This window comes from Nothobranchius furzeri, chromosome 11, assembly GCF_043380555.1.
Source record: "Nothobranchius furzeri strain GRZ-AD chromosome 11, NfurGRZ-RIMD1, whole genome shotgun sequence".
Taxonomy (NCBI): Eukaryota; Metazoa; Chordata; class Actinopteri; order Cyprinodontiformes; family Nothobranchiidae; genus Nothobranchius; species Nothobranchius furzeri.
In genome coordinates, this window is record NC_091751.1 from 40,898,367 (window position 1) to 40,923,623 (window position 25,257).

The 25,257-nt window shown below is 42.0% G+C and overlaps 1 protein-coding gene across 1 annotated transcript; it reads right to left on the bottom strand.

Moving 5' to 3' along the window:
* Nucleotides 1–4: 4 nt before the first annotated feature.
* Nucleotides 5–25,166, bottom strand: LOC107383470 (potassium inwardly rectifying channel subfamily J member 10). The gene is made up of 6 exons (XM_015956098.3): nt 24,893–25,166; nt 16,628–16,973; nt 7,831–8,042; nt 7,590–7,721; nt 6,198–6,375; nt 5–1,555 (listed from the first exon to the last, which is right to left on the bottom strand). Exons 2-6 carry the CDS (start codon nt 16,971–16,973, stop codon nt 1,161–1,163), a joined length of 1,263 nt encoding a protein of 420 aa, XP_015811584.1. The 5' UTR covers nt 24,893–25,166; the 3' UTR covers nt 5–1,160.
* Nucleotides 25,167–25,257: the final 91 nt, after the last annotated feature.

Here is a 25,257-nt window from a genome sequence, read left to right on the forward strand (position 1 = left end):
AAAATGTAATAATAAACTTTATTAAGTCAGTTTTTATCAGGTTGTCCCTTTGAGGCGTTCTACTCAAACACCACGAAAAGCCCAAGGTTTCATGTAAATATGACAAAAAGTTTTTACTCTTTTAAAAATCACATCTTTTCTTCTCATTTCTAACATCAAGGTCTTGTTTGAAGGTCTCACAACTCGTTGTCATGTTAAAACTAAGCAGGATCTGATAAAGTGTTAGTGACTCAAAAGACTTGAACTGATCACCTCTGCCTCTAAAAAAAGACTTTGAACATTCCCTCATCACCAGATGGTCTTTTCATTGAGGCATACTGGTGTTTCTGAACATCTGGGAACTTAGTGTCATCAGTTTAGCTCAGAGCCTAAAAGCGGATTTTATTTACATTTTTTGATTTTATTTTTGCTTTTAGTAGTTTTTCATGTTTTTACTCAAATAACATTCAACATGTAGCCAACAGACTGTCAGAAGGTGCAAATGTACATCATGTGTCTAAAGTGCTATAGTATTTAAGAATGATCACAACCATACAGAAAAATCTCCTCTGTCGTGCAGCTAAACAGGACTTTAGCAGACATTCTGAGCTGTCTACAGAGCTTTTTCAACAGGAAATGTAAAAATACTCTTGAAATGCTGAAGAGGAAGTTGGGGGTGAAATTCGTCAACTTTTTTTTAACCATAAAAACTCAAGAGACATCTGATTTTCTGCCAGAACACATATTTCTGTTTGCATAAAGTTTCCCTTCGGGGATTATTTAATGTCTGATATAGTACCCACACATTTACATAGACCCTGGAGGAGGATTCAAGTAATCTTCCTTTGAAACAGGTGGGTGTTTCTTCTTCCTGCCTCCTAGTCTCGTTTTACACATTTACCCATGAAACGTTAAAAAGAAACTATCAACCCGTCTCACTTTTGGACGATAAAGTCCCTCATGGGGTAATTTGTCATTTGGACCAAACCCACCAAGGTTTCCATTCCATCTTGTTTTTTTTTTTTTTTAAGAATAAGTGGGGATAATCTCATAAAAACTAGTCTATTCTTGCAGCAACTTTCCAACTTTCCATAAGTGTTATCCTCATTTTAAAAAGTCTCAGAGATATTTATCTCACGAGCTACTGATTTATAGTCTCTCTTAAAATCCAGCTGATCTGCTCACACGTTGCTGATGCGAACACTCAGAGGTCCATCTCTGACCCGAACACGGTCCTCTCCTCGCTGCTCCCTGTAAACTTGCTCCAGTCTGATCTTCTCTGGGTCCGACACCTCGGACACGGGCCCTCCTCCGTTGCTCTGGTACCCCTGCAGGGGACTCGATTTGAAGATGGGGGTGGTCTTGGTTTTGGCCACTTTATCGAAAAAGGAAAAGTCTGCTACATATTTACCCGACATGGAGAGGGAGACTACAGGTGGGAACTCATATCCCCACAGGATCTCGTCTGGCAAGTAGGAGGTGCGGACCTGGCAGGTGGCAGAGGTTGGCTCCACTGTGGCGCTCATGATAACCAGCAGTTCAAAATCAGCCAAATCTGGATCGGTCCAGCCACCACCTGGTGGAAAATGGTTAAAAAATAAACAATCAATGATGAACAAGAGTCTGCTTCTAGACCTGCAGAAAAGGGGCACACAACAATACAACAGGAGCAAGCTATCACTGCGTCAACTTGATAAGGAAATATAAAATCAACACTGTTTTGCTGAACAATCACAATAATAAATCACAGTGCATTAAGTGCCAACCACAGCCTTAAGACCTGTGTTGAACGTGCCCAAGTCCATACTTATGAGAGCACCATGTGAGCACCTGTGTGTGTACATGCGCTTGTTTATGTAAGGTTTCTCTATAGGAGCATCCAATAGAGAGTGTGAGGGGCCACAGATCTGCCCCCCAAAGATGTGTGGGAGATGGAGGGAGCTCCAAGTCCCAGAGATCCAGGAGCTGCCCCAGAGCGCAGGGACCCCAGGGAGACTGCGACCAGAAAAGCCCCCGCCCCCCTCGAGAGACGCAGAGGATCGCCCCGGGGGGCCACAACCAGTAGCCGGTAGATTACCAGGAGATATAAGCAGCAAGCACACAGGCCCGCCCGCAGCCTCCCACCCCCCAGCCGGCCGAGCCCGGAACCCAGCGACCCGGGACCCAGGGGCGACCACCCCCGCTGGGGACCCAACAGAACCCAGAAACCCAGATCCCACCAGGCAGCCACCGGGATTGATCAGGCAGACGCCAAAAATCTTAAACCCTCGACCTGGGAGCTATGAACACTCAGGCAGACCAAGGCACCGCACTCCACACCAAGTGTGACAGGGGGAGGGGAGACGAAGATGTATAACATTAAAAGAAGTCCCAGCAGAGAGGAGGAGTCAAAGGCCCCACCTGACATTTACAGTCATTTCAGCCTTTCTGCTGGGGTGCTGATGAGCAGGCTCCCCCTCCCAACGCTGAGCAAAGCAACCCACCACCCCAGACCCCAGCCAGATGGCCAGCTCCCCCTCCTAGCCTCCAGCCCCAGGAAGCCAAGCGACATCAGAGGTGTGCAAACACCCCTAGTCTCCCTCCTCCTGCTCCAATATGGTGTTAGTGAGTGTTGATGAGGTGTATTCCATGGCTGTGGTGAGCGGGCAGTGCAGGCATCGTCTGGCCTACGCCAGCTGATGCCACCACACCACCCCACTTGAGACAGTAATTTTAATAAAACATACTAAAAGGTCCTCCCATTTAGCAAACGCAATAAGATTTTAGGACATTGTGGTTTCAGACAAAATCTCTATGGTAAATTACTTTAATGAGCATTTTATCAAGTTGGGCAAAGCTTTTGCTTTTGCCATTTTACACTTAGCAATTCCTCTTATTTCTGAGGTCACTGCAATAGATCATTTACTCATTCTGCAAAACACACCCTGCTCAAAGTGGCAGTCCTCCCCATTTTAGATTTCTGTGACAATATTTGGCTGCTTGAGTATTAAGTGTTGATTTGTGCAAGATTTAAGCTCACTGTGGCTAAGAGGGGTGCGCGCACTGGGACAAAGCTCGTAATGAGCATGCACATTTCTGCCACTTGAGTGGTGCGGAGCAGCTAGGAAACATTTCACAACAGAACCAACGGCAACCCTGACAAACGTTCGAAGCACAAAGGTGTGCAGCATAGTGACTAGACTGGTAGTGCAGTTTTTAAGGAAAACTTGCCAGAAAAGGTGCAACACCCATGAATGTGCATCATAAGGATGAAAGTCAAGGTGTGACTGACCTTAGCCATTTTATACATCGGATTCCACCCCCTCATAAAAAAATGCTGCCTCGATACTGTACAGGAAAATGCCAGATGCAGCAGATACTGTCGAACAGCGATGAAAACACAACATCTTACATTTTCAGTGTGTTGTTGGCACTTTTTATGTGATAATTCCTAACTTAACGACTTATGGAACAGACGCGGAGCCACCAGGCTGGTGCCAATCAGCAGTTCTTTGGACTCTGTCCCCCCTGAAAGTTTAGGAGAGGATCAACTGGGACCTAAATCAGAACTCCAGCGAGGTGGACTAGGCTTATTACGGTGAAAACCCCCTCCACTGCCTCCACTCAGGATGCATAACCATATAACAAGTTATCACCAACTATCTGCCTCTGGCGTTACTTCCTGGTCAGCTGCTTCAAGCAGAGGACATGTAATCCAAAAGAGGGCCACGTTCAGAAGGGGGGGGGGGGGGGGGGTAATGGTCAGAAGACAGTTAGATACACATTAGGAATAAGACATTGAACATCTTGGCTAAGGCTTTTCCAGGATTGTAAATTTCAGTGGTAAATAAAATAATTCCTTTTTGAAAAAACATTTAATTTACTGGTTGTGTGAAGAGCAATTTAAGCAATATGGGAAAAAAAGCTCCAGAAAACTTTTTTCTATCTCACCTTTAAATCAAGAACCAAATGAAGAGAGTCAAAAAACAAGAAACTGAAGCTCTTGACTGAGCTATGTCACATCAGTTTACAAAAGAAATGAGAAGTTCAGCCTATCTTGCGCCACAAAAAGGAAGTTGAATGTTTTTTTTTCTCAGTCATGCAACTGCTGCATTCAAAACGTGCAAACTTTTATACTTCCAGTAATTTCTGGGTGGCCTCACATTGCTTGGAAAAGAAATAATCTCAACAAATGTAGAAGGGAATCTTAACTTCTGATTGTCACTGTGCAACATTTGCATCTCAGGAAATAAAGAAACTTGTCATGTAGGAAGCTAAGCAAAAGCAGGTTTGACAGATCAGCTTGTAGGATTGTTATCACAACAGAACCCGCTGAGACTCAAATGACCTTTTAGTGAAGAATCAGGTGATTGGACAGTCAGGTTACAACATCAGGTGAGCTTCAGTCAGAAAACAATCCACAAAATGTGGTTCAGACCAGACAATTCTAGTGGCTCTTTCAGGGAAGCACTGAAAACAAAAAGCATTTATAAAGTGCATTGAAGGTTATTTTCATACTGGAAAAGAGAAGCTTACGTGACTATAATTGGATGTATAAATCGAAATCAAGCCATTGTTGTTATTTTTAATGTGTGAGCACAAATCCAAGTCTTTAGTATTTAGTATTTTCAAGTCAGACTGCATAGTAGTAAATTAAGTTTGGTCACCTTGTTAAAAAAATGCCTTCAGGTTTCAGGTTTGTGCATCCACAGAGAAATTTGTGTGTGCAAAAATGTGTATTTGTGGAAATTCAGATGCAAAAAACTACATGCAAGGCTCTACTTTTAAGTTCCTGTGTATGACTTTCAACTTGCAGACACACATTTTTAATTTTTCTGCCTCTCCCATGATTGGTCAGTTTCTTGTCAAAAGTAATTAGGTTTGACTACCTGGTAATTTCCAAAAGCAAGCTCCCAAATAGCAAACCATTAGATGTTTAGATGGATATAACTGTAATAAAAAATGTCATCTACACAGAAAAGTTTTCAAAAAGAATTTAATTTAAAGGGAGACAAGGCAGTTTTGCTTGCTTTTAGCACCCCCTAGTGTCCGTTTGTAGAAGAAAACCCAAAACCTATCTCGTGGCAGTGCGTTTGTCTTTTTAACACCTTAAAGTCTCTTTCCGGAGTATTTCTCTTATCCGGTGGCTGACAAGCATATCACACAATTTTTTTCTGGGTCAGTTTTTTTAAATGGCGGCTTCACAGTTTTTATTTATAAATGTGCTTCTGTAGCTGACAAACAGAGCTAAAATGCGTTGTTTTACAAATTTTATTCTCATGTCATGTTGTATTTTCATTTACTTATACTTTAAACACTTATCTATCCGTGAAAAGTTCATCCCCTTTGCATCAGACGAGGTATTCCTGAAATTTGAAGCATGTAAGCGGTTGTCTAATGCTATTGGTTAGTTCTGGATGGCACTCAGTTTCCTATTGCACGGAGCTCTGTGGGGCAATTAAGTCGCAGTACATGATGAGACAATCACTTTTACAAGCTTCTGAAAAATCATACATAATTTCTGAAAGGGGAAACCTCCAGAAAGTTACTTTAATCTAACAGCTGAAATGTCTCCCCAGCATTCCTAAGTGTCTACAGGAGTGATTCATCACTAAATTAAACAAATCCGCTGTGTTCTTGATCTAAAACATGCAGAAAACGTGCTAAAGCAAGGCAGCTGCGGCAGGTAAGTCAGCTCAATTTTTTCGAAGTCCCAACAGACCTGACCGGCAGCTGTGATGATGCAAGTGAGATATTCTGGCCACAGGGGGCAATGGGGGCTGGGTGGCCTTTCATTAACCCTGTAAAGTCATTTTAGCACATACTGGCTCAAGAAAATGATTTAAAAATATGAAAAACTTGCAAAGTTTCTCTTTAATAAAGCACTAGAAACAAATTTCAATTTTATTTTGTTTTTTTGTGACGTGAATAAGAAGAACTTTGGCTTTTTAGAAGTACAACAACAATATTAATCAATAGCATTATTGCTAGAAATAGTGATCATCCACCATGTTTGTCTTCTCTTGATGTCTACTGCTCATATTCTGAATCAACATGGCCACACCTTACATAATTTCCTTACTGCAACCATTTCTGTTTCAGTTCCAATTTGAAAACAAGAAAAAAAAATGTAGTCCCTAAAAGTATTTCACCATACCACAGACAGTTTCCTAGTAGTGATTCAGTGATTCACAGCCTTCAACAAAATAGTAAATACCATGCACAATAACCAAACATACCCTTGGCTGCCCAGGCTCTCAGCGGGCTGTTGTCGTCAATGACGTGATAGAAGGTGAGGGGAAGGATGAGAAAGGGACTGTCGCTGGCGGTATCCACCTGGAAGGGAACGTTTCTCTGATCCAGACGAACTGTCTCGCCTTCTTTTGTCTGGGAGGTTTGGAGGAGTTTTCCTGTCACCTTGGAGGAAAAGTGTGTACAGGGTGTTTTAGTTTATCTGGAGATCAAACCAGTTTTAATTCATTAGACATAAAACTCCCAGTAGTTTCCATGAGACATTACTAAAATATGACATGAGAGCTAAAACATTTTTACTCTGTTTTATTCTCTGTTCGGTTAGACTGCTTCTTATCAATAGTGAAACGTTAACCTTTAAAGTTGTGGTTCACCCGTTTATTCAATAAATTTGCAGTGTTCTCCAGTGTAAATCAATGCCTCGTGAATCATTAAAAAAGCTATGATGCTTCTGTTATGAGATGCTGAAGTTTGCTGGTGCAGAGATGGGCTGACAGCAGGATCGCTCATTATTATTATTATATTATCGCTTCTGATTGGCTAACCAAATGCGTTCACCCATGTTGCAAAGTCACTATCACCAACATTCTCTCTCCTCGCTGCAAAAAATTTAAAAAAAAATTTTTAAGCCTTCCTGTGAGCAGGCGCAAGCCAAGATGGGCAAGGCCATGAATGCAAATTGACAGTCTGACGTCACAGTGTGAGGATTTTCAAATCCTAGCATTTTACCGTCTATTTTCTATCAGAAGCCAATGCAGGAGATATATGTAGAAGACCGTTTTCATGTTCGGCCTGCATGAAGAACTCAGAGTGACCGATCATAATCAGAAATAATCATTTAAAAAGATTTTTCAGTCAACCATGACTTTAAAGGTTTTCCTTTTTTTAACAAGTTGCTTTAACAGCATGAATAATAAAAGTGAGTGACTCAGATGCATGAAAGAAATTAACTTGCCATTTATCTAAACTAGTCATCAAACTATTAATTAAATCATTCATACATAACTTAATTCCAGGCAAATAATGTGTCCACATCATAAGAAGCTAAAGATGCAGTTAGCTTCTACTAGTAGACGTTCTCTGCTGTTTCCTGGATGCTAAACCAACAACAGCTTCCCCCGTTGCGAGTTAAGAGGAGTGAGTCCATGATGTTAATTTACAGTGTGAGGTAGATCAGTCTGTCTTTTTCTGACCTGAGCGTTTCCCCGTCTATTTTCTATCGCTGCCTAATGCAGAAAAAAGGGCTAGAAGACGATTTTCACATTTAGCCTGCATGTAAAACTCAGAGTGACCAAATATGTTTTAAAAATAAGTACAAAATTGTTACTCAGTGAACGTGGCCTGTCAGGTCTGAAAAGTCCGTGAGCACATGGATTCACCTGACACCCAAGCAGGAGGCTCTTGCGCATGTTGGCCACCCTGATCATCAAGCAGGGCTGGCCCTCATAGGTGGAAACAACAGCGTGTTGGCTAAACTTCACCGTCTCACTCCGCTTCTTTGGCCGTGCAACCTGAATGTGAGAAAAGTCAATCAATTTATAGTTTGTTGTGCTTTTCCTTGGTTATATTTTGGTGTTTTACATGCAAAAGAGAAGCAAACATATCTAAATTGTCCATCACCTTGGCCAGAAAGGTCCCCGTGATGAATATTTCCATCAGCATGGTGATGACCAGCTGCAGGATGAGGAGGATTATAGCAGCTGGACATTCCTCTGTGATGCAGCGGAAACCATAACCAATGGTGGTCTGGGACTCCAGAGAGAAGAGGAAGGCTGCGGTGAGGGTCTGCATCTGCATCACGCAGGGGGTGTGGTTCGACGGGGGGTCAAACTCTGGTGGAACGTGTAGACAACAAGAACGTGTTACTTTTCTGTTAAACAACCAGAAACATCGTTGAATGTTCTGGAACTTTTACTTTTTCTGTAGGATGGTTACAAAATGGCGAAAACTAAAATGAAGAGTCATGAGAGAAGAAGAGGAGCAGATGTTTTCTTTCTGCTTTTATGTCTAAAGTTTGATTTAATCAAGCTCAGGTTTAACTGAGTTTCAGGAAATAAAACACCAGAAATGTTACTACTGCTTGAGAAATATCTGAAACTCAGATAAAGTGGCTTTGTGGCTGCAAATGTCGTGCAACAAAGGCAAACCATCATCCCTCAGCAACATTAGCAGTTGAAGAGACAAACTCTTAATCATCAGCTTCCTGTTTTTTTCTCACCTACAACCCATATTTTGGCTTTTCACATGTAAAACGCATTTTCACACAGCTTAGTTTAAACAGGAAGACTCGGACACCTCAAGCATGCAGAATCTGTTGTTAAAATGCAGACGTGCATGAAAGATTCATGAGCAGAGAAACAAAAATACTGTTTTCCAGCCTACTGTATGTTTATGTAATGCATCACTAAAATAGCCAACATGACTTTTAATCTGGTGCTTAATGAAGGCTTTGAATCAGTTTTGTAAACATTTGTTCCTGATTTGAGATGTTTTAGGTCAACAGAGTTCAATGCTGGTGCTGAAGGGCCCCATGTTGCCTGTTTTAGTTGTTTCCCTACTCCAACACATCTGATTCTGTGGTTCAATCACCTGTTCAACAGGTCATCACGCTCTCTAGAAGCCTGTTAATTACCTACGGATTAAAATCAGGAGTGCTGAACTAGAGAAACCTCTAAAACAGGGGGTGTCAAACTCAAACACACACTGGGCCGAAATGAAAATCTGGGACAAAGTCGTGGGCCAAATTAAAATGTATTGAAAAAGTGACAGCAAATTTGCACATTTTCTTTATCAATTTTTTTCCTGCAGTTCTACCATCCACCATTAAGTAGGCCAAGCACTTGTATGTTCTTGCACAAGGAAATACCTTCTGATCCTGTGTTTTGTGGAATCCAACTATCTGGATTTGTCCAGTGACTGCTGGGAAAGTTCAGCTGACAACAGGGGAAAGTCCTTGGGACAGCATGGAGGGACAGTTGGCAGGAGGGAATAGACCCCAGCGGGACAGTTATGGGTTAGCTGCCCACAACTGTAGTCTCTCATGCCTTGCAGCATGGCAGAGACAACCCCCATTAGCTAAAAAAAGGCAAACAAAGAATACCCCCAGAGTCTGCGAGAGCAGGGGCGGAAGAAGACTCATCGGCTGATAAAACGGTAATGACTACGAGCAAAGACAGCACAGTGCAAGGTAACACCACAGCAAACAGTGCAAGCACTGCCAAAGCAGCAGTCCAACAGCTGCAGATATGTAGCTGTGGATGGAGGAAAGTAACATCTTACCGGGGTTTGAGGATTCACCAGGGAAAGAAGAGGTGCTTGAGGGAAGAGAGACAGGGGCCTCGCTTTGACGACTTCCTACAGAATGGGTCAAATCAGTCAAGTGAAGCTCACCAACTGGATGAAAACCATAGTTTGGAGGGTATCAGCACCCCCCGTTAGGGAAGTGACAAACTCAAGCTCAGAACTAGTGGTGGAACAAACTTCAGTGGAGGAACCCACCCCAACTCCCCGACAAGCAGTCGAGCGGAGACTTCCAAGCTACAAACTGCGTGTGAAATGGCCTGGTACTGCGGAGAAAAAGCTGTGGGAAACAGTGAATAAAGACCTGTCCATGTCCCTCGAACAAATTCGAGGCACAGTGGAGAAGAAATTGGAGGAAATGGGAAACATCATCTATCAATATGGAGCAGAATGCTTTGGGGTGGTAGAGCCACAGACTACTAAAGACTCTTTTACTCCACCAGGCTCCAGGAGGCAACAAGAAATCAAGCGCCTGGTTCAAGAAAGGAGGCAACTCAGGAAACGGTGGAAAAAGGCTTCTGAAATGGAAAAGGAGGGCATAACCACCCTCCAAGCTGACATCAAAGAACGGCTGACATCCCTCCGCACAGCAGAGGCTTTACGGAAAAGAAGGAGGAATAAAGAACAAACTAGAACATGGTTCTACAAAGATCCATTCAAGTTCTTAAAGACTCTCTTTACCAGCAAGAAAAGTGGAATTCTAAAAACAACAAAAGATGACCTGGAGGGGCACCTGAAATCAACACACAGCGATCCAAAACACTTTGAACACCTGGCCATCCCACAGGATATTCCACAAATCAACCCCCCAGAGCACCAATTTGAGAGTGGCCCTCCCACGTGGAAGGAGGTGGAGAAGATTGTCCACCGGGCACGCACAGCTTCAGCCCCGGGGCCAAACGGAGTCCCAAATAGAGTGTACAAGAACGCACCAGATGCATGCAGGTTTCTCTGGAGATTCATGAGGACGGTATGGCAGAAGAGAACCATACCCAAAGCATGGCGAAGGGAAGGTGGGATCCTTATAAAGGAGAAGGATGCAGCTAACATCAATCAGTTCCACCCTATCGCCTTGCTTAATGTGGAGGGTAAGATCTTCTTCAGGGTCATTGCACAAAGAATGGCAAAATATCTGCACAGAAACGAGTACTAGAATACATCAGTGCAAAAAGAAGGAATATCTGGCTTTTCTGGTTGCCTAGAACATGCTAGCATGATCTGGCACCAGATCCAAATGGCAAAGACAGAGAAAAGAGACCTCCATATGATTTTCCTGGACCTTGCAAATGCCTTCGGCTCTGTACCCCATGAGCTTCTCTGGACTACTTTTAGGTTTTTTAACATCCGGACATCAAAACCCTTGTCAAAAACTACTTTCAGGACCTGCAGTTTTGTTTTTCTACACCTGAGTCTACCACCTCTTGGCAGTGCCTGGAAGTAGGCTTTATGGCCGGATGTACTGTTTCTCCCCTGGCTTTCACCATGGCAATGGAGATAATCATCCGAGCCTCAAAGTGAGCTGTAGGTGGACAAAGAATCGGCTCCTGCTGGCGTCGTCCTCCCCTCAGAGCCTATATGGATGACATTACCACCTTGATTACCACCATTCCATGCACCAGGAGGTTACTCAGTAAATTGGAGAACATCACGTGGGCCCGTATGAAGATTAAACCGTCTAAGCTCAGTAGTGAAGGGAGTGCTCACTGACTTGCAGTTCTTCATCGGTGATGACCCAATTCCTACTGTTTCCGAGTAGCCAGTCAAAAGTCTCGGAAGGTTCTACGACAGAAGCCCGAAAGATAAACAACAGGTGAAGCAACTGTGCAGTGACATCAATGCAGGCCTACAGGCAATTGACAAAATCCAACTACCTGGGAAACTCAAGACCTGGTGCTTCCAGTTCGGCCTTCTACCCCGAGTGCTGTGGCCCTTGGCACTCTAAGGCGCCCATCACGACAGTAGAGGATCTGGAGAGAAGAGTCACAGCATACATCAAGAAATGAATGGGAGTTCCACGTTGCCTCACCACCACAAGCCTCTACGGAGATAGTGTCCTCAAGCTGCCACTTACCAGCCTTACGGAAGAGTTCAAGTTCTTTGAACATCTTAGGTGTGTTCTTGCTGTGTCTTTCTAAATCCATGCTTTCGTTCTTTTTTAAACACAGAAACAGTTTTGTTTACCTGTTTGTAGCTACAGTTTCGCCGACGGCTGCCGGCTTCTTCAGGCTGACGCTGATGGTGGCGCGTCACTTCCTTCTCCGTTTATCTGCGGGCAGCAGAGGACGTTGTCGCCCTCTACTGCCCGCTCTCCCCTCTCCGAACGAGGGCATGGAAAGAGTTCAAGTGTGCCAAAGCACGGTTGCAGATGACCTTGAACGATACCACAGATCCAGTGATCAGAGAAAATGTACCAAACCTGGTTACTGGGCGCAAGTGGAGACCAGCAAGAGCAGTAGAGGAGGCAATGGCAGCTCTTAGACATGCTGACATTGTGGGGATTGTTAACCTAGGAAGGGGAGGCCTTGGACTAAAAGCTAGTCACCCAGCCTGGAGAACTGCTACTGCTCCAGCACGGAGGAAGATGGTGGTGGATGAGGTGCGACGTCAGGAGGAATCTGCAAGGTGGGCCAAGGCAGTCGCCCTTGGCAAACAGGGACGGTGGACACGGTGGGAAGGTGTCAAAAGGAGGAGGTTGTGCTGGAGGGATGTATGGGCCATGGAAGCCAGGAATTTGATGTCCTACCAACACCAACTAATCTCCACCAGTGGTTTGGCGAAGATCATGGGTGCATCCTGTGCTCCAAGCCTGCCTCCCTCCGGCACATACTGACTGGGTGTAAAACCAGCCTTACCCAAGGACGATACATTTGGCGGCACAACCAAGTTTTAAAATGCCTTGCTGCTACATTGGAGGAAAAACGATCCAGCATCAACGCCCTTTCAGTACCTAACATCTCAACACCTTCATTGTCCGTGAAGGCACAGCAGCAACTAAGAGCAGCTCTAAATCATCAGAGAGAAGCCAGCTGTGCCTAGCATGTGACTGGAAGATGCTGGCAGACATTGGCAAACAACTAGTGTTTCCCTCAGAGATAGCTACCACCACCGTTAGTTCTGACCTGGTTCTATGGTCCTCCTCCATAAAGAAGGTTTACATAATCGAACTCACCGTACCCTGGGAGGATTCCATGGAGGAGGCCTTTGAGCAGAAGCATCTGCGTGGTATGCTGACCTAGCCACCAAAGCAAAACATCGTGGCTAGAATGCAGAGGTCCGCCCAGTGGAGGTCGGGTGCAGAGGGTTTGTGGGAACATCTACCACAAAACTATTAAGGGACCTAGGAATCATGGGCCAGAAACAGTGCAGAGCCATCAAAGCTACATCAGAGGCAGCAGAAAGAAGCAGCCAGAGGCTCTGGCTGAAGAGGAATGACCCCATTTGGGCCCCCAAGTAGTGTGCCAGGTTGCACACTTTAATGGCTACCGTATTTTCCAGACTATAAGCCGTTACTTTTTCCCATGCTTTGAACCATGCGGCTTATAGTGAGGTCTGGCTTTAGTCAACCAGAAAGGATGGATGCTGGAAAGTCTAATGAAGGAATGGTTAAAGGAGTGCTGCGGAAAGCGCCCAGGAGGATTTTTTTCACAGTAAAACGGTGCTGCTTGTTTTCCCAGCTTCACCCCGGGATGATGACGGCAACAAGGAGAGCAACGCTGACATCGACACAGAAAAGGTATGTGACGAAGCTCTTCTGAGGCTGTTCAACTCTGACACTGAAGGAGATGACTTCAGTAGTTTCAGTGCGCAGGAGGACGATGAATAAACTAATCAATAACTTTTCTGTTTTGTTTGATACTGGTCAGCTCAGTTACGTTCAGTTAAACTACGTTTTCCATTCAGTAGATATCTGCGGATTTTAGCCCAGTGCGCGTTATATTGAGGTGCGCTCTATAGTCCGGAAATTACGGTAATTGGCCTTGGGACGCAAGCTGAGGTCTGATCAACCTACAGCTGGTCGCCGATGAGGAAGGTGTATAGTGTTAAAGGCCGAAACACCCCATGATCCAGAGCAACACTACTGAGGATGCGTCCCAGAAATTTTTTCCTGCAGTTCTACCATCCACCATTAAGTAGGTCAAGCACTCGTATGTTCTTGCACAAGGAAATACCATCTGATCCTGTGTTTTCTGGAATCAACATATATGCAATTTTGAACCTTTTCATTTGGAAGCAAACTTCTTTTTGCATTAACACTGAATGTGGAAGAACCAAATTACACACGAGCAAGTCAATTTTAAATAAAACGCATCAGTGATATTCATTACGGTATTTGTGGTATATTCAGCATTTTTAAAATCTATTCAGAATTTAGGTTTTCATGTTGTTTATTCGTTTTTCTTATTTTTATTCTCCTTTTTTTCTCCTGTAATAAGTGTCATCGCTGCTGTGACATCTAGCTTTCCCCAGTGAGGAACAATAAAGGGATTTTCTATTCTATTCATCTATCTGCAGCCTTTTCAGTTTGTGTTTTACTGTAGGTTAAATCTTTTCTCACGGGTCAACAACAAAATAAAAATATCATTTTATATTAAAGGGGCATTATGGAAGTTTGACAGCCAAAACATGTATAGAAATAATAAATTTCTTCTTCATACATTCTCCTGCAATGCCCTGGTCCTGTAGAATGAGCCCATTTTTACTGTTATTGCCTGTTTTTCTGCAAAATCACAGAAAAAGGGAGCTGCTCGGGTCGAGCAGGCTGCTTCATGCACGTTCACGCTCAGGCATCACCCGTAGCATTTGCTATCAGTAGCTTTAGCTGCAGAGAGTGAGGTAGTGCCAAGTCAGCGTCTTTGTCACTGTTCTTAACGCCTAGTGATGAACCTAGCTACATTTCTGAGGACCCTTAGCAACTTTCTTCTAAATATTTCCTGCAAATTAGCAACAAAATAGCCATTTTCGCTCCGAACCGTTCTCCGAACGCTGTTTCAGCTGTCATCAAGGATATAAATATTACAGATACAAAAGATGTTACTGGTGCTTTAGCTCATCTAATAAGACAATGGACTCTCGTGCAGGGAGACCTGGGTTTGATTGTTGATGTGAACATAGTTTGTTTAGAGTCAATTTTTTACATTAATGGTATTTTTTTTACAGTAAGATGCCTAGATTTTTATTTGAGACTCGCTGAACGGCATTGAATTCACAGATAAAAAAGATGTGGGTTCAACTTTCATTTTGGAACAATTTTTCAAGCAAGGGAATGGAATGATCTGAGCATGCAGGAGGACTGACCCATCTTAAACCTTTGTCGGCTGTGCTGAAGAGACCAGTACAGAACCAAATTATTTAATTAATTAGCTGCACGTTCTCCTGTCCTCTGTCCTCCGGGCCACACACACACACACACACACACACACACACACACACACAAGGGACCATCTCAGCTGTTATTTTCGTTAAGGAGTGTGCACGTACAGCATGCGCGCCTTTTGCACGAGCCTACTATTGAAGCTGACGTTACGCTTTTGGCCTGAGGGGGCAATCACGAGCATAAATTTCAAAACTCCGTAAAGTCCCTTTAAATGAAAATGCAATATCTCACCTGTTGACTTTCATGTTTTGGAGCAGAAAAAGAGCATAAAATCAAAATATTTAAAGCTCAGTTTTCTCCACTAATTTACGGTGATGCTCACCTGTTCTAGCCAGATACCTGCATCATGGGGTTGAGCTCTCAGCTAAGGAGGAGACTCCTGTTGTTGTTTTTTTTTTCATCGTCATCATAATAAATGACATTAGATGACAACAGGTGCTCACATAGGTTTGTGCTGCTGAACATGTCTGAGCAGCTTGACCACATTGTTGTGTGTCGGGAGGAAAAATAAAAACTACAGCAGCCACAGAGTCATGCTGATTTGAGGATGTTGTTGCTCGCTGGAGTTATGGCAGCTCTGTCTGGAAGTTAGTTGGAAAACTTTCTCTTTCAGTCATGAACACATTGCTGAGCGGTTAAAATCTCCGTTTCTGGGCTTCAACATCAGCAGATAGCTGAGTGAACTCGGCACTGAGTGAGAGGAGTGTTTAGTTTGTCCGAGACAGCGGAGCTACAGACAACAGCAGCAAGGCAGGCCTTGTGTCTGACATATGTGCTCTAAAACATCTAGTAGGACTGTGGTACTGGAGGACTGGTTGGAGACCTTGCTTAGGTCATTATGTTAGATGTAAGAATTTTTTTTTCAATAAATTCATGACCATGTGGAAGAAGAGAAATCAAGCCAGATGTTATCAGAAAAATCAAATATCTGAGATTTAGGCTCTCCGTGAATATTTTACAGAGTTACATCAATTTTTATTTAACCAATATTCAAATTTTAAGTCATTTGATGATCAAGCCTACACATTAAACAGCCTATTTAAGGAATTTTCTATTACAGATTCTGAAACCAGGAGAATTTTTAATATGCATGTTTGGTTGTGTAATAAATCAAAGTTTTCAGTCTTTTGTATGTTCATTCCATTTTTATCTTCATTATCCATTTTCTTGTTATTTTTTACACAGTTTAGTAAAGAATCACTTGTTTACTTGACATGTTTCAGCTAGCATCTCTAGCCATCATCACAGATTGCCGGTGTTGATAGCGTCACTTCCTCTTATCCGAGGGCTGCAGAGGATGGTGTCACCCTCCTTGCTGATAACTAATGTTCCAATGTGAGCACTCCATCGACTCTGTTCATGGTTTTGTACGCATGTCTCCTTATTTTTATTGTTTCCTTGATCCATCTTTTGCATTTTTGGAGACAGAATATCTCTGAAATGTTTGCATTCACTTTTAAAGATGTTTTTGCAGTATTTCAGCGTAAAAACTGAGAAGTTTTGTTTTGACTCCATTTTTGCAGTAAAGTAAAAAAAATTGCTCACAGGTTTAAATACAAAATGTTTCTGGATGATTAAATCTAAGATTGTGTGTTTGAGTGACTAGAGCTAAAGACGTGAGGAAAGTCCAATTTGGGACATACTATGATGTCACTTTTGTTGAAAGAAACAAAAATTCTGGATATCAAGAAGGTAGATTATGGTGCAGCTGCTACTTTCTGTTTCCTTCTCCGGTTCTCTCACCCAGCAGATCTCCATGGACCAGAGCCACCAGATACCACACGACCCCGAACAGAAACCAGGTTCCTGCAAACGTTGCTGTGAACAGGAAGAACTTGTACCGCCACGGCATTTCCAGAAAGGTTGTCCACAGGTCACGCATGTAGAGGGCGCCCCTCCCACTGACGTGCTCGATTCGTACGTTGCTTCGTCCATCTTTAGAGAGGATGCGCCTCCGTTTCCTCAAAGTCCCGCCCCCAGCAGATGCGCCACCACCCAGTAAGGGTTTTAAAACATCTGTCTGAGTCTGGGAGTGGCAAACCTTATGAGGGGAGGAGCTACGAGAGCAGGGCGGTGTGGCAGAAGTCATCTGATGGAAAAGAACCAAAATGTGGTTAAAAGTCTTTTTAAACATCATTTGATACAAACAGCATCTTTCTGTCAAAGGGGAAACCCCAAAATGTGACTATGTTTTGGGAGATTTTGTAACTTTGTAGAGCCACCTGATCCGTGAGGGGAAACCCTCTACAAAACAAACATCAGTATGAAGCTGTTTTCTTTTCCTTAACACACTTCCTTAATGATTATTTTTTTAATATACTATGTTGTTTTGACTTCAGTATGAAGTGAAGACATTTTTACTCTTCGTAGAGGTCAAAACCGCTCAATAAGCCATCAAATTATAAATGTCATGAGTGAAATGAGTCTATTGTTAGAGAACGCACATATATTATTAATGAGGTAAACAGATTTGATTTATTTTAGTTTGGCCAATCTTGCTATAGAAATTTCCCAAAAGTAAATCCTGACCTGAGATCAGAACATGTAATCTGCTCGACGTAATAAAAATGTGTTACTTCCCTTTAGCCAACCAATAGCTTCTGTTTCTCCTTTTGTTCTTTACCTGTTAACTTCTGAAAGAGGAACGTATGTATGGGTTTTCCATTAATGCAAAATGAATGAGAAGTTGTGACACTGAACAAAATAGTTCCAGTAAAATATTTCTCAACTGGCAAATATATGAAACTAAAGCCATTTTGGAAAAAACAGAATTGATTCCAAAACAACCGTTAATAATAATGGCCGACTGTCATCAGGGTGACTCATTCGATTAGAGCCGGTTGGTTTAACTTCTAACTATAAAAAATAAAACGGAAACCACGGAGGAAAATTGTTAAACAATAAATGTTATTTTGAAAAAGAAAAACATTGTTTAAATATGCAAATTTCTATGGTAATAAAACAAACAAGAAACACTTAAAATGGCAGGTCTAACTCTTTTAAACTCTATATCTCACACCTAACTAAAATAAATTATATGACATTAAATTATTTTGGAATATAAAAACTAAACATGCCCTAGTTCTACATAAACTTAACATTTACATTATTGTTCTTTTACATTATATATTTTACATTATATTATTTATGGGGTGGGACTCCATAAAAAAATAATTAATTAGAAGCTTTGTAATTAATTAATCTTGATTAATTCCATTTTAAGACTATTTCAGTCCAAGCTATTTTTACTTTGGTTTCATTATAAAGGTAACCATCGTAGCATTTGTTTGGATATGTACATATTAGTACATGTTTTATTGATGAAGTGTAAATGGACATGTAACAATGCAAGTGTTGTGTACTGAGCTGAACTATATATAGGGAGCCTAAGTCACACACATCCTCTTCCGGACCACAGTCTAATTAAGCTTGTTATGTGCCATGGATTTGGCATATGATGTCCGTGAATTTTAAAGATGCATTTTGATGCCTAGAACGCGCTTCTTTTCGAATTAGGAGAAATGTTATTCTAGGTTTTGTGTGGAAACATGTCCGGAACTAAAAATGCGCTTCACGAAATTGACGTGACTAAACCAGACACGAAGAAAAATAGATAGAAAATGGTGCTCAGGCTCAAGGGATATTTTAATGCATTTTTTTCTAATTTATTCATCATAATTAATTCCCAGTCCTAACTATAACATCATCCTTATTGCTCCGAATGCATAAAAAAAAACATTTGCATGAACGTTCGACCTTCTTCAGCATCTTATTCCCACCCATCACACACAGGTCGTTACTGTATCCTATTAACAATTAACAAGCTCGCTTTTCGTTGCACAAACCAGGCCAAAACGGGAGAGGATAACCCACGGGGGGAGGAAGATAATGAAGTGGAAGGCAAACAGAAAAGAGCACAATTAGGATGACGGTGAAGGGCATTAAATCCACAAACAGAGACTCATTTGTAAGTCTGAAGAGAAAAGGGAAAGTTGAATGAGTCGATCAAGGTGCTGATCACAGACCTTCATCTAGATAAGGTTTGTTTTAAAAGGGGCGTACTGTTAAATCCAAACAGAGATACATTTAGTCAACACAGAGCCGATTCCTAAGGGGAAACTGGAGCCAGTGGAGAAAGTTTGGTGCAGTAAACAGCTGCTTTAGCTCTTTTATGGTCTTTCTCTTAAAGTTTTTTCTATTTTATCTGTATTTTCAGGGTGTTTTGTGACACTCAGCACGAATTTGTTCTGTTTGTCATGAGAAAACTAACAAGATAAAGAACTCGTATAAAATCAATCTCACAGTAAATTAGAAAATTAAAACATTTCTATGTGCAGATGTGATAAAGCATGTTTCTGATTCGGTGTACAAAACTCTGGATTTTAACATTTACATTTTGCGTCTGTTGTAGATGGACTTGCCGTTACAGTGGGGCAAAAAAGTATTTAGTCAGCCACCGATTGTGCAAGTTCTCCCACTTAAAATTATGACAGAGGTCAGTAATTTACATCATAGGTACACTTCAACTGTGAGAGACAGAATGTAAAAAAAAAATCCATGAATTCACATGGCAGGATTTTTTAAGAATTTATTTGTAAATCAGGGCGGAAAATGAGTATTTGGTCACTTCAGACAAGGAAAATCTCTGGCTCTCACAGACCTGTAACTAGGGCTGCAACAAACGATTATTTGGATAATCGATGAATCGGATGGGGTCTCGACACGATTAATCGATTAATCGGATTACATAGGGACATTTTTAAAAACTGCTAGGGAAACGTTATTTCTCTCCTTCCTTCACTTTATTAAACACAACATTATTAGAAAACAGTTCAATAGCAGAAAAACAACATGCCATCACCTAAAATGTCTTATAAGGTGTATAGACAGAGACCCTAAGCAACACCTATCTGTGACCTAAAATGCTTGGTCCAAGTTAAACAGCAATTCTCATCTGTTTTGTTTGATCTCATCTGCAGACATTTATTATAATTGGGGATGTCAAACAACTAATTTTTAAATGTAATTAAATATAGGCTGTGAATTAATCAAAATGAATCACTATTTCCAAAAATGACTGAAAAAATACCAAATAAAACAAAAGTAAATGAATGCCATCCTCCTTGCGATGATGCTCTGGGCAACTGCCATAAAGTCACATCAAGAAATGCTGCTGATCATTCCAATGATCCCAAATAGACTCACATTAGGCCACATGAAAGCAACTGAACCCAAAAATATATTAACCAGTATACATATACAGTATAACTGCACTCTCACACAACACGCCTGCAGCAACAGTTAGGACTCCTCCCTCCCTTTTAAAAGCGTTTTCGCTTCTGAGGACATTGTGGTTGTAAAACCACATGCTAGTAGTCTGGCCTGGTGTGATCAACCAGTTTCTGGGAATGTGACGGCGGAACCGGTTCGCAGCAGCGCGAGTCCCCCCCCCCCCCCCCCCCCCCCCCCCCCGCCTATCTAATAGCGTCGCGCTTACGATTTTATAGACTTTTTTTACGAGCTTAGGGCATGACTAGCCTGTGTAATAATCCGGGGCTTGGGTGAATCACTTTTGAAAAGTTTTCAACTTACTCGGACACCGAGCTCTCTCCTTCCTCGCTGATGATTCTGACATGCTTGCGTTTAAGATGCTGCATCATCACTGTAGTACTCCCGTGCTAAGTCTGACCGACAAACGTTGCAGGTAACGAATGTCTTCGCCTGATTTAACTGAAAATGCTCCCAAACTTTAGAAGTTTTTACTTTTTTTTGGGTCTCGCTGCTTCTGCCATGTTCCTCTTCCAAACATCTGCCGGCTTTCTGGTCTGCGCGCAACGGCGGGCGGGAGGGGAGGGGGCTTTTGGAAGAGTTGTGCAACACAACGAATCGATGACACAATTCGTTGCCAATGCTTTTAGTAATCGATTTTCATCGAATTTATCGATTCGTTGTTGCAGCCCTACCTGTAACGTCTTCTTTAAGAAGTTTTTCTGTCCTCCGCTCGTTACCTGTATTAATGGCACCTGTTTGAACACATTATCTGTATAAAAGACACCTGTCCACAGCCTAAAACAGTCAGACTCCAAACTCCACTATGGCCAAGACCAAAGAGCTTTGGAAGGACACCAGGAAAATAATTGTAGACCTGCACCAGACTGGGAAGAGTGAATCTACAATAAGCAAGCAGCTTGGTGTGAAAAAATCAACTGTGGGGGCAATTATCAGAAAATGGAAGACATACAAAACCACTGATAATCTCCCTCGATCTGGGGCTCCACGCAAGATCTCATCCCGTGGGGTCAAAAAATGATCATGAGAACGTGAGCAAGAATCCCAGAACCACACGGGGGGACCTGGTGAATGACCTGCAGAGAGCTGGGACCACAGTAACAAAGGTCACCATCAGTAACACACTACAACGGCAGGGAATCAAATCCTGCAGTGCCAGACGTGTTCTGCTGCTGAAGCCAGTGCATGTCCAGGCCCGTCTGAAGTTTGCCAGAGAGCACATGGATGATACAGCAGAGGATTGGGAGAATGCCATGTGGTCAGATGAAACCAAAGTAGAACATTTTGGTATAAACTCAACTCGTCGTGGTTGGAGGAAGAAGAATACTGAGTTGCATCCCAAGAACACCATACCTACTGTGAAGCATGGGGGTGGGAACATCATGCTTTGGGGCTGTTTTTCTGCTAAGGGGACAGGACGACTGATCCGTGTTAAGGACAGAATGAATGGGGCCAGGTATCGTGAGATTCTGAGCCAAAACCTCCTTCCATCAGTGAGAGCTTTGAAGATGAAACGTGGCTGGGTCTTCCAACACGACAATGATCCCAAACACACCACCCGGGCAGCAAAGGAGTGGCTCCGTAAGAAGCATTTGAAAGTCCTGGAGTGGCCTAGCCAGTCTCCAGACCTCAACCCCATAGAAAATCTGTGGAGGGAGTTGAAAGTCCGTGTTGCTCGGCGACAGCCCCAAAACATCACTGCTCTCGAGAAGATCTGCATGGAGGAATGGGCCAAAATACCAGCTACTGTGTGTGCAAACCTGGTAAAGACCTAAAGTAATTGTTTGACCTCTTTTATTGCCAACAAAGGTTATGTTACAAAGTATTGAGTTGAATTTTTGTTATTGACCAAATACTTATTTTCCACCCTGATTTACAAATAAATTCTTCAAAAATCCTGCCATGTGAATTCATGGATTTTTTTTTCACATTCTGTCTTTCACAGTTGAAGTGTACCTATGATGTAAATTACTGACCTCTGTCATAATTTTAAGTGGGAGAACTTGCACAATCGGTGGCTGACTAAATACTTTTTTGCCCCACTGTAAGTAGTTATGCTTAAAGATCAAGTCATCCCCAAATCAACTTTTTTTTCTGATAAACTTTATAAGTGTGTGTCTAATCGTACTGCAGACACGTGTCGTCAATAGTTTTGCACTTTGGTACATTTTAGTTAAAATTTTAATTGTCTGCCTAAAACTCAGTGTTGTGCTACTGTCAAGTAAAAACTCTGCACTGCATTAGAATTTAAATCTGCCATCGCTACTGGCTAAGAGGTACCCTAGAACATTAGCTGGTACCATATGATGTCACAATGTTATTGTGAGCCTGTGTATGTGTATTTGTTAGCGACTCCGCCCTCTCGGTCTGCTAGGCAACAGCATTTGTTGCATTTTTCAAACAGGGAGTGGAGTAATACTCTGGTAGGGGGTGACTTGCTCTTTAAAATTGCTGTTCTCAAACCCGGGGAGAACATGCAAACAAATGTATTTTTGTAAAGGTAACACTGAATCCTTAACCTTTGCAGTAAAATGAACTTATAATTAGTATGTAGATATTTGAATCAGGTTGACTCTAGTACATTAGCCACAGATGTACACCTATTGTTTTCTGAGAAATTCATTAAAATTGATCTAGTGGCTCACTGGATTTTGTTAAAATTAAAAGCAATCATGAGCAACAAGCAAAAATAGTATAATAACTTGCTCAGAATGTAAAAACATTTAAGATTTGTGTGGGGGGGGATCGTTTTTGGATATGGACTGAGTTAATTGTGTTTTTGAGTCAAAACATCCAGGTTTGCAGCAAAAAGCAGAAAAGAAAATGCTTTCTTAGCCTTTAGTCTGCATTTTTGTACATTAAAACGGAATGAGTATCAAGATATCAGAGTTCTGATTCTCTGATGTAAAAAGTTTCCCAAACAATGAGCTCACAGAGCGGATGTGCATGCACTTCCCCAGGTTGTCTTTGCATTTATGATCATGTCTTATGTAACCAATCAAATTTAATTGCATCACAGTGTTGTGCTTATGCAACAGGCAGCTTCATAATTACAATGACGCCATTGAAAACCTCACTCTTTCAACTCTGGGTCATCCTCACCCGAATTTCACTCTTCGCTGGAACACACAGCAACTCACGTGTCCTCGAGCAGGAGGAAACATCCACCTCGGGCATGTATCGCATAACTAATGGGTTTAATAGCAGAAAATGAGAGAAATTATGGAACTATTTAAAAAAAACTCCTGTTTGGTTTCCATGGTAACATCGTGCCTTCACTGTATCTGTCCTGCAGCCTCAGATCCAAAAACGGAATCAAAACATTCATTTTTGGCAGACAAAGGAATGCTGGATGTTTTCCCGATCTCCTCCCCTCTTCCTCTCTCTCTTCTTTTTATCTCAAAATGTGAGCACCGTGTTTTGGAAGTTTTGCTGTGGAGGTCCGATTTTCTTCCTGATGGCAAAATGTGATTCAAAGTAGCATGAGATGAGCTTGGAGGGCCTGTGTGTGTGTGTGTGTGTGTGTGTGTGTGTGTGTGTGTGTGTGTGTGTGTGTGTGTGTGTGTGTGTGTGTGTGTGTGTGTGTGTGTGTGTGTGTGTGTGTGTGTGTGTGTGTGTGTGTGTGTGTGTGTGTGTGTGTGTGTGTTGTTAGAAAGGATGGAGTGATGAATGAAAGAGAGGAAGGGAAAGAGAGAAAGGATCTATGACAAAGGACCTCATTAGTATTCTGGAGTGAGGAGTAATCTCGCCCTTTTCCCCTCCCTCTCCCCTCTGTGTGTGTGCACTTTTTATTCCTGTACCTCTAAGATTGTTTTGCTCCCACCTTACTACAATCTCCTGAGCTGCATTTGAAAAAAAAAAGTTATTTTACTTTTTTAAATTTTGCACCTTTAAACCAGAAAGTGGAACACGTCTTTATTATTTTTTCAGTTTTATTCATCTCTTTTCTTCCAGCTTGCAGATCTAAGCGCTAACTGAATCAGACTACAAAGCTTTAAAAATTCTTTTATTTGTTACTTTGCAAAGAATAAAGATGCAAAAGTGTGTATTTTTGTTCCTGAATTTCACCTCAAATTTGACTTATTGATGATGTAAATCCATTTTGATGGGACTACTTATGCACAACTAATCGTGTTTTTTGTCATTTTCTGGAAAACTTGCACAGCTGTTTTATCCAATCTGTAAAATGTTGTCTTTGCAGGCGTGTGTGTAGTTTATTTAATTGGTGAATCAGGTTGGATGTTTGCATTGCGCAATATTGTAGACAGTCCTGGGTCTCAGGTGCAGACTCCACAGGTGTGTCTGAACCGGAGAAGAGGAACATTTCAAACTTCGCAGAAAAAGGGGGGAAATTATATTTTCTGTTTTATTAACCAATTTATACCTCATATCAATTTCTGTCATGTTCTTTTTTTTATTAAAACTGTGTAAAAATTATCCAAAAGACGATCATTGGTAAACTTGTACGTTTTACTTTTTCCTAAAAAAAAATGTTAAAAATTGCTATTGAAAGAAAAATAAAATGACAATTTCTGTGAATGCAACGAAATCCATACCGTTTCTGCTGCCTCAAAAATATTTATGTTAAAATATTCAAATCAGATAATTATTTTCTTACTTTTCACTTGTTTATTTAATCAATCTGTTTGAATTTTTACCTGTTTTTAACTAATTTTCTGTTGTTTTCTTTTAACTTTATTGAGAAATGAGTTTACTTACCGTTTCAGAGCAGACTGTTGCCTAATTGACACGTGCAGAAAGGATTCAGGAGCCCGGAGCCTCAGTCTTTGGTCTCCATGTCGTCTTTGTTGTCATACGCATGCTCACAGGACTGCAGGGGTTACTTCAGCTGCCTGCGCCTCCCGATACTGTACGCCACAGAGGAGAGTTATGGGGACACTCATTGGCTCATCAGGATCTCGTTTCGGACCCAAAGCCCGCGATCTCCCTGCCCGCATTTCTTCACAGAGTGGCAGGACTTGGCTTTATAAAAGGCCTCCCTCTCCCAGTTTTCCCACTTTCCCCTCTGTGCCCCTCTCTCCCTCACTCCAGAATTCCTGTTGTGTCCTTCCTAAATCCGTTTA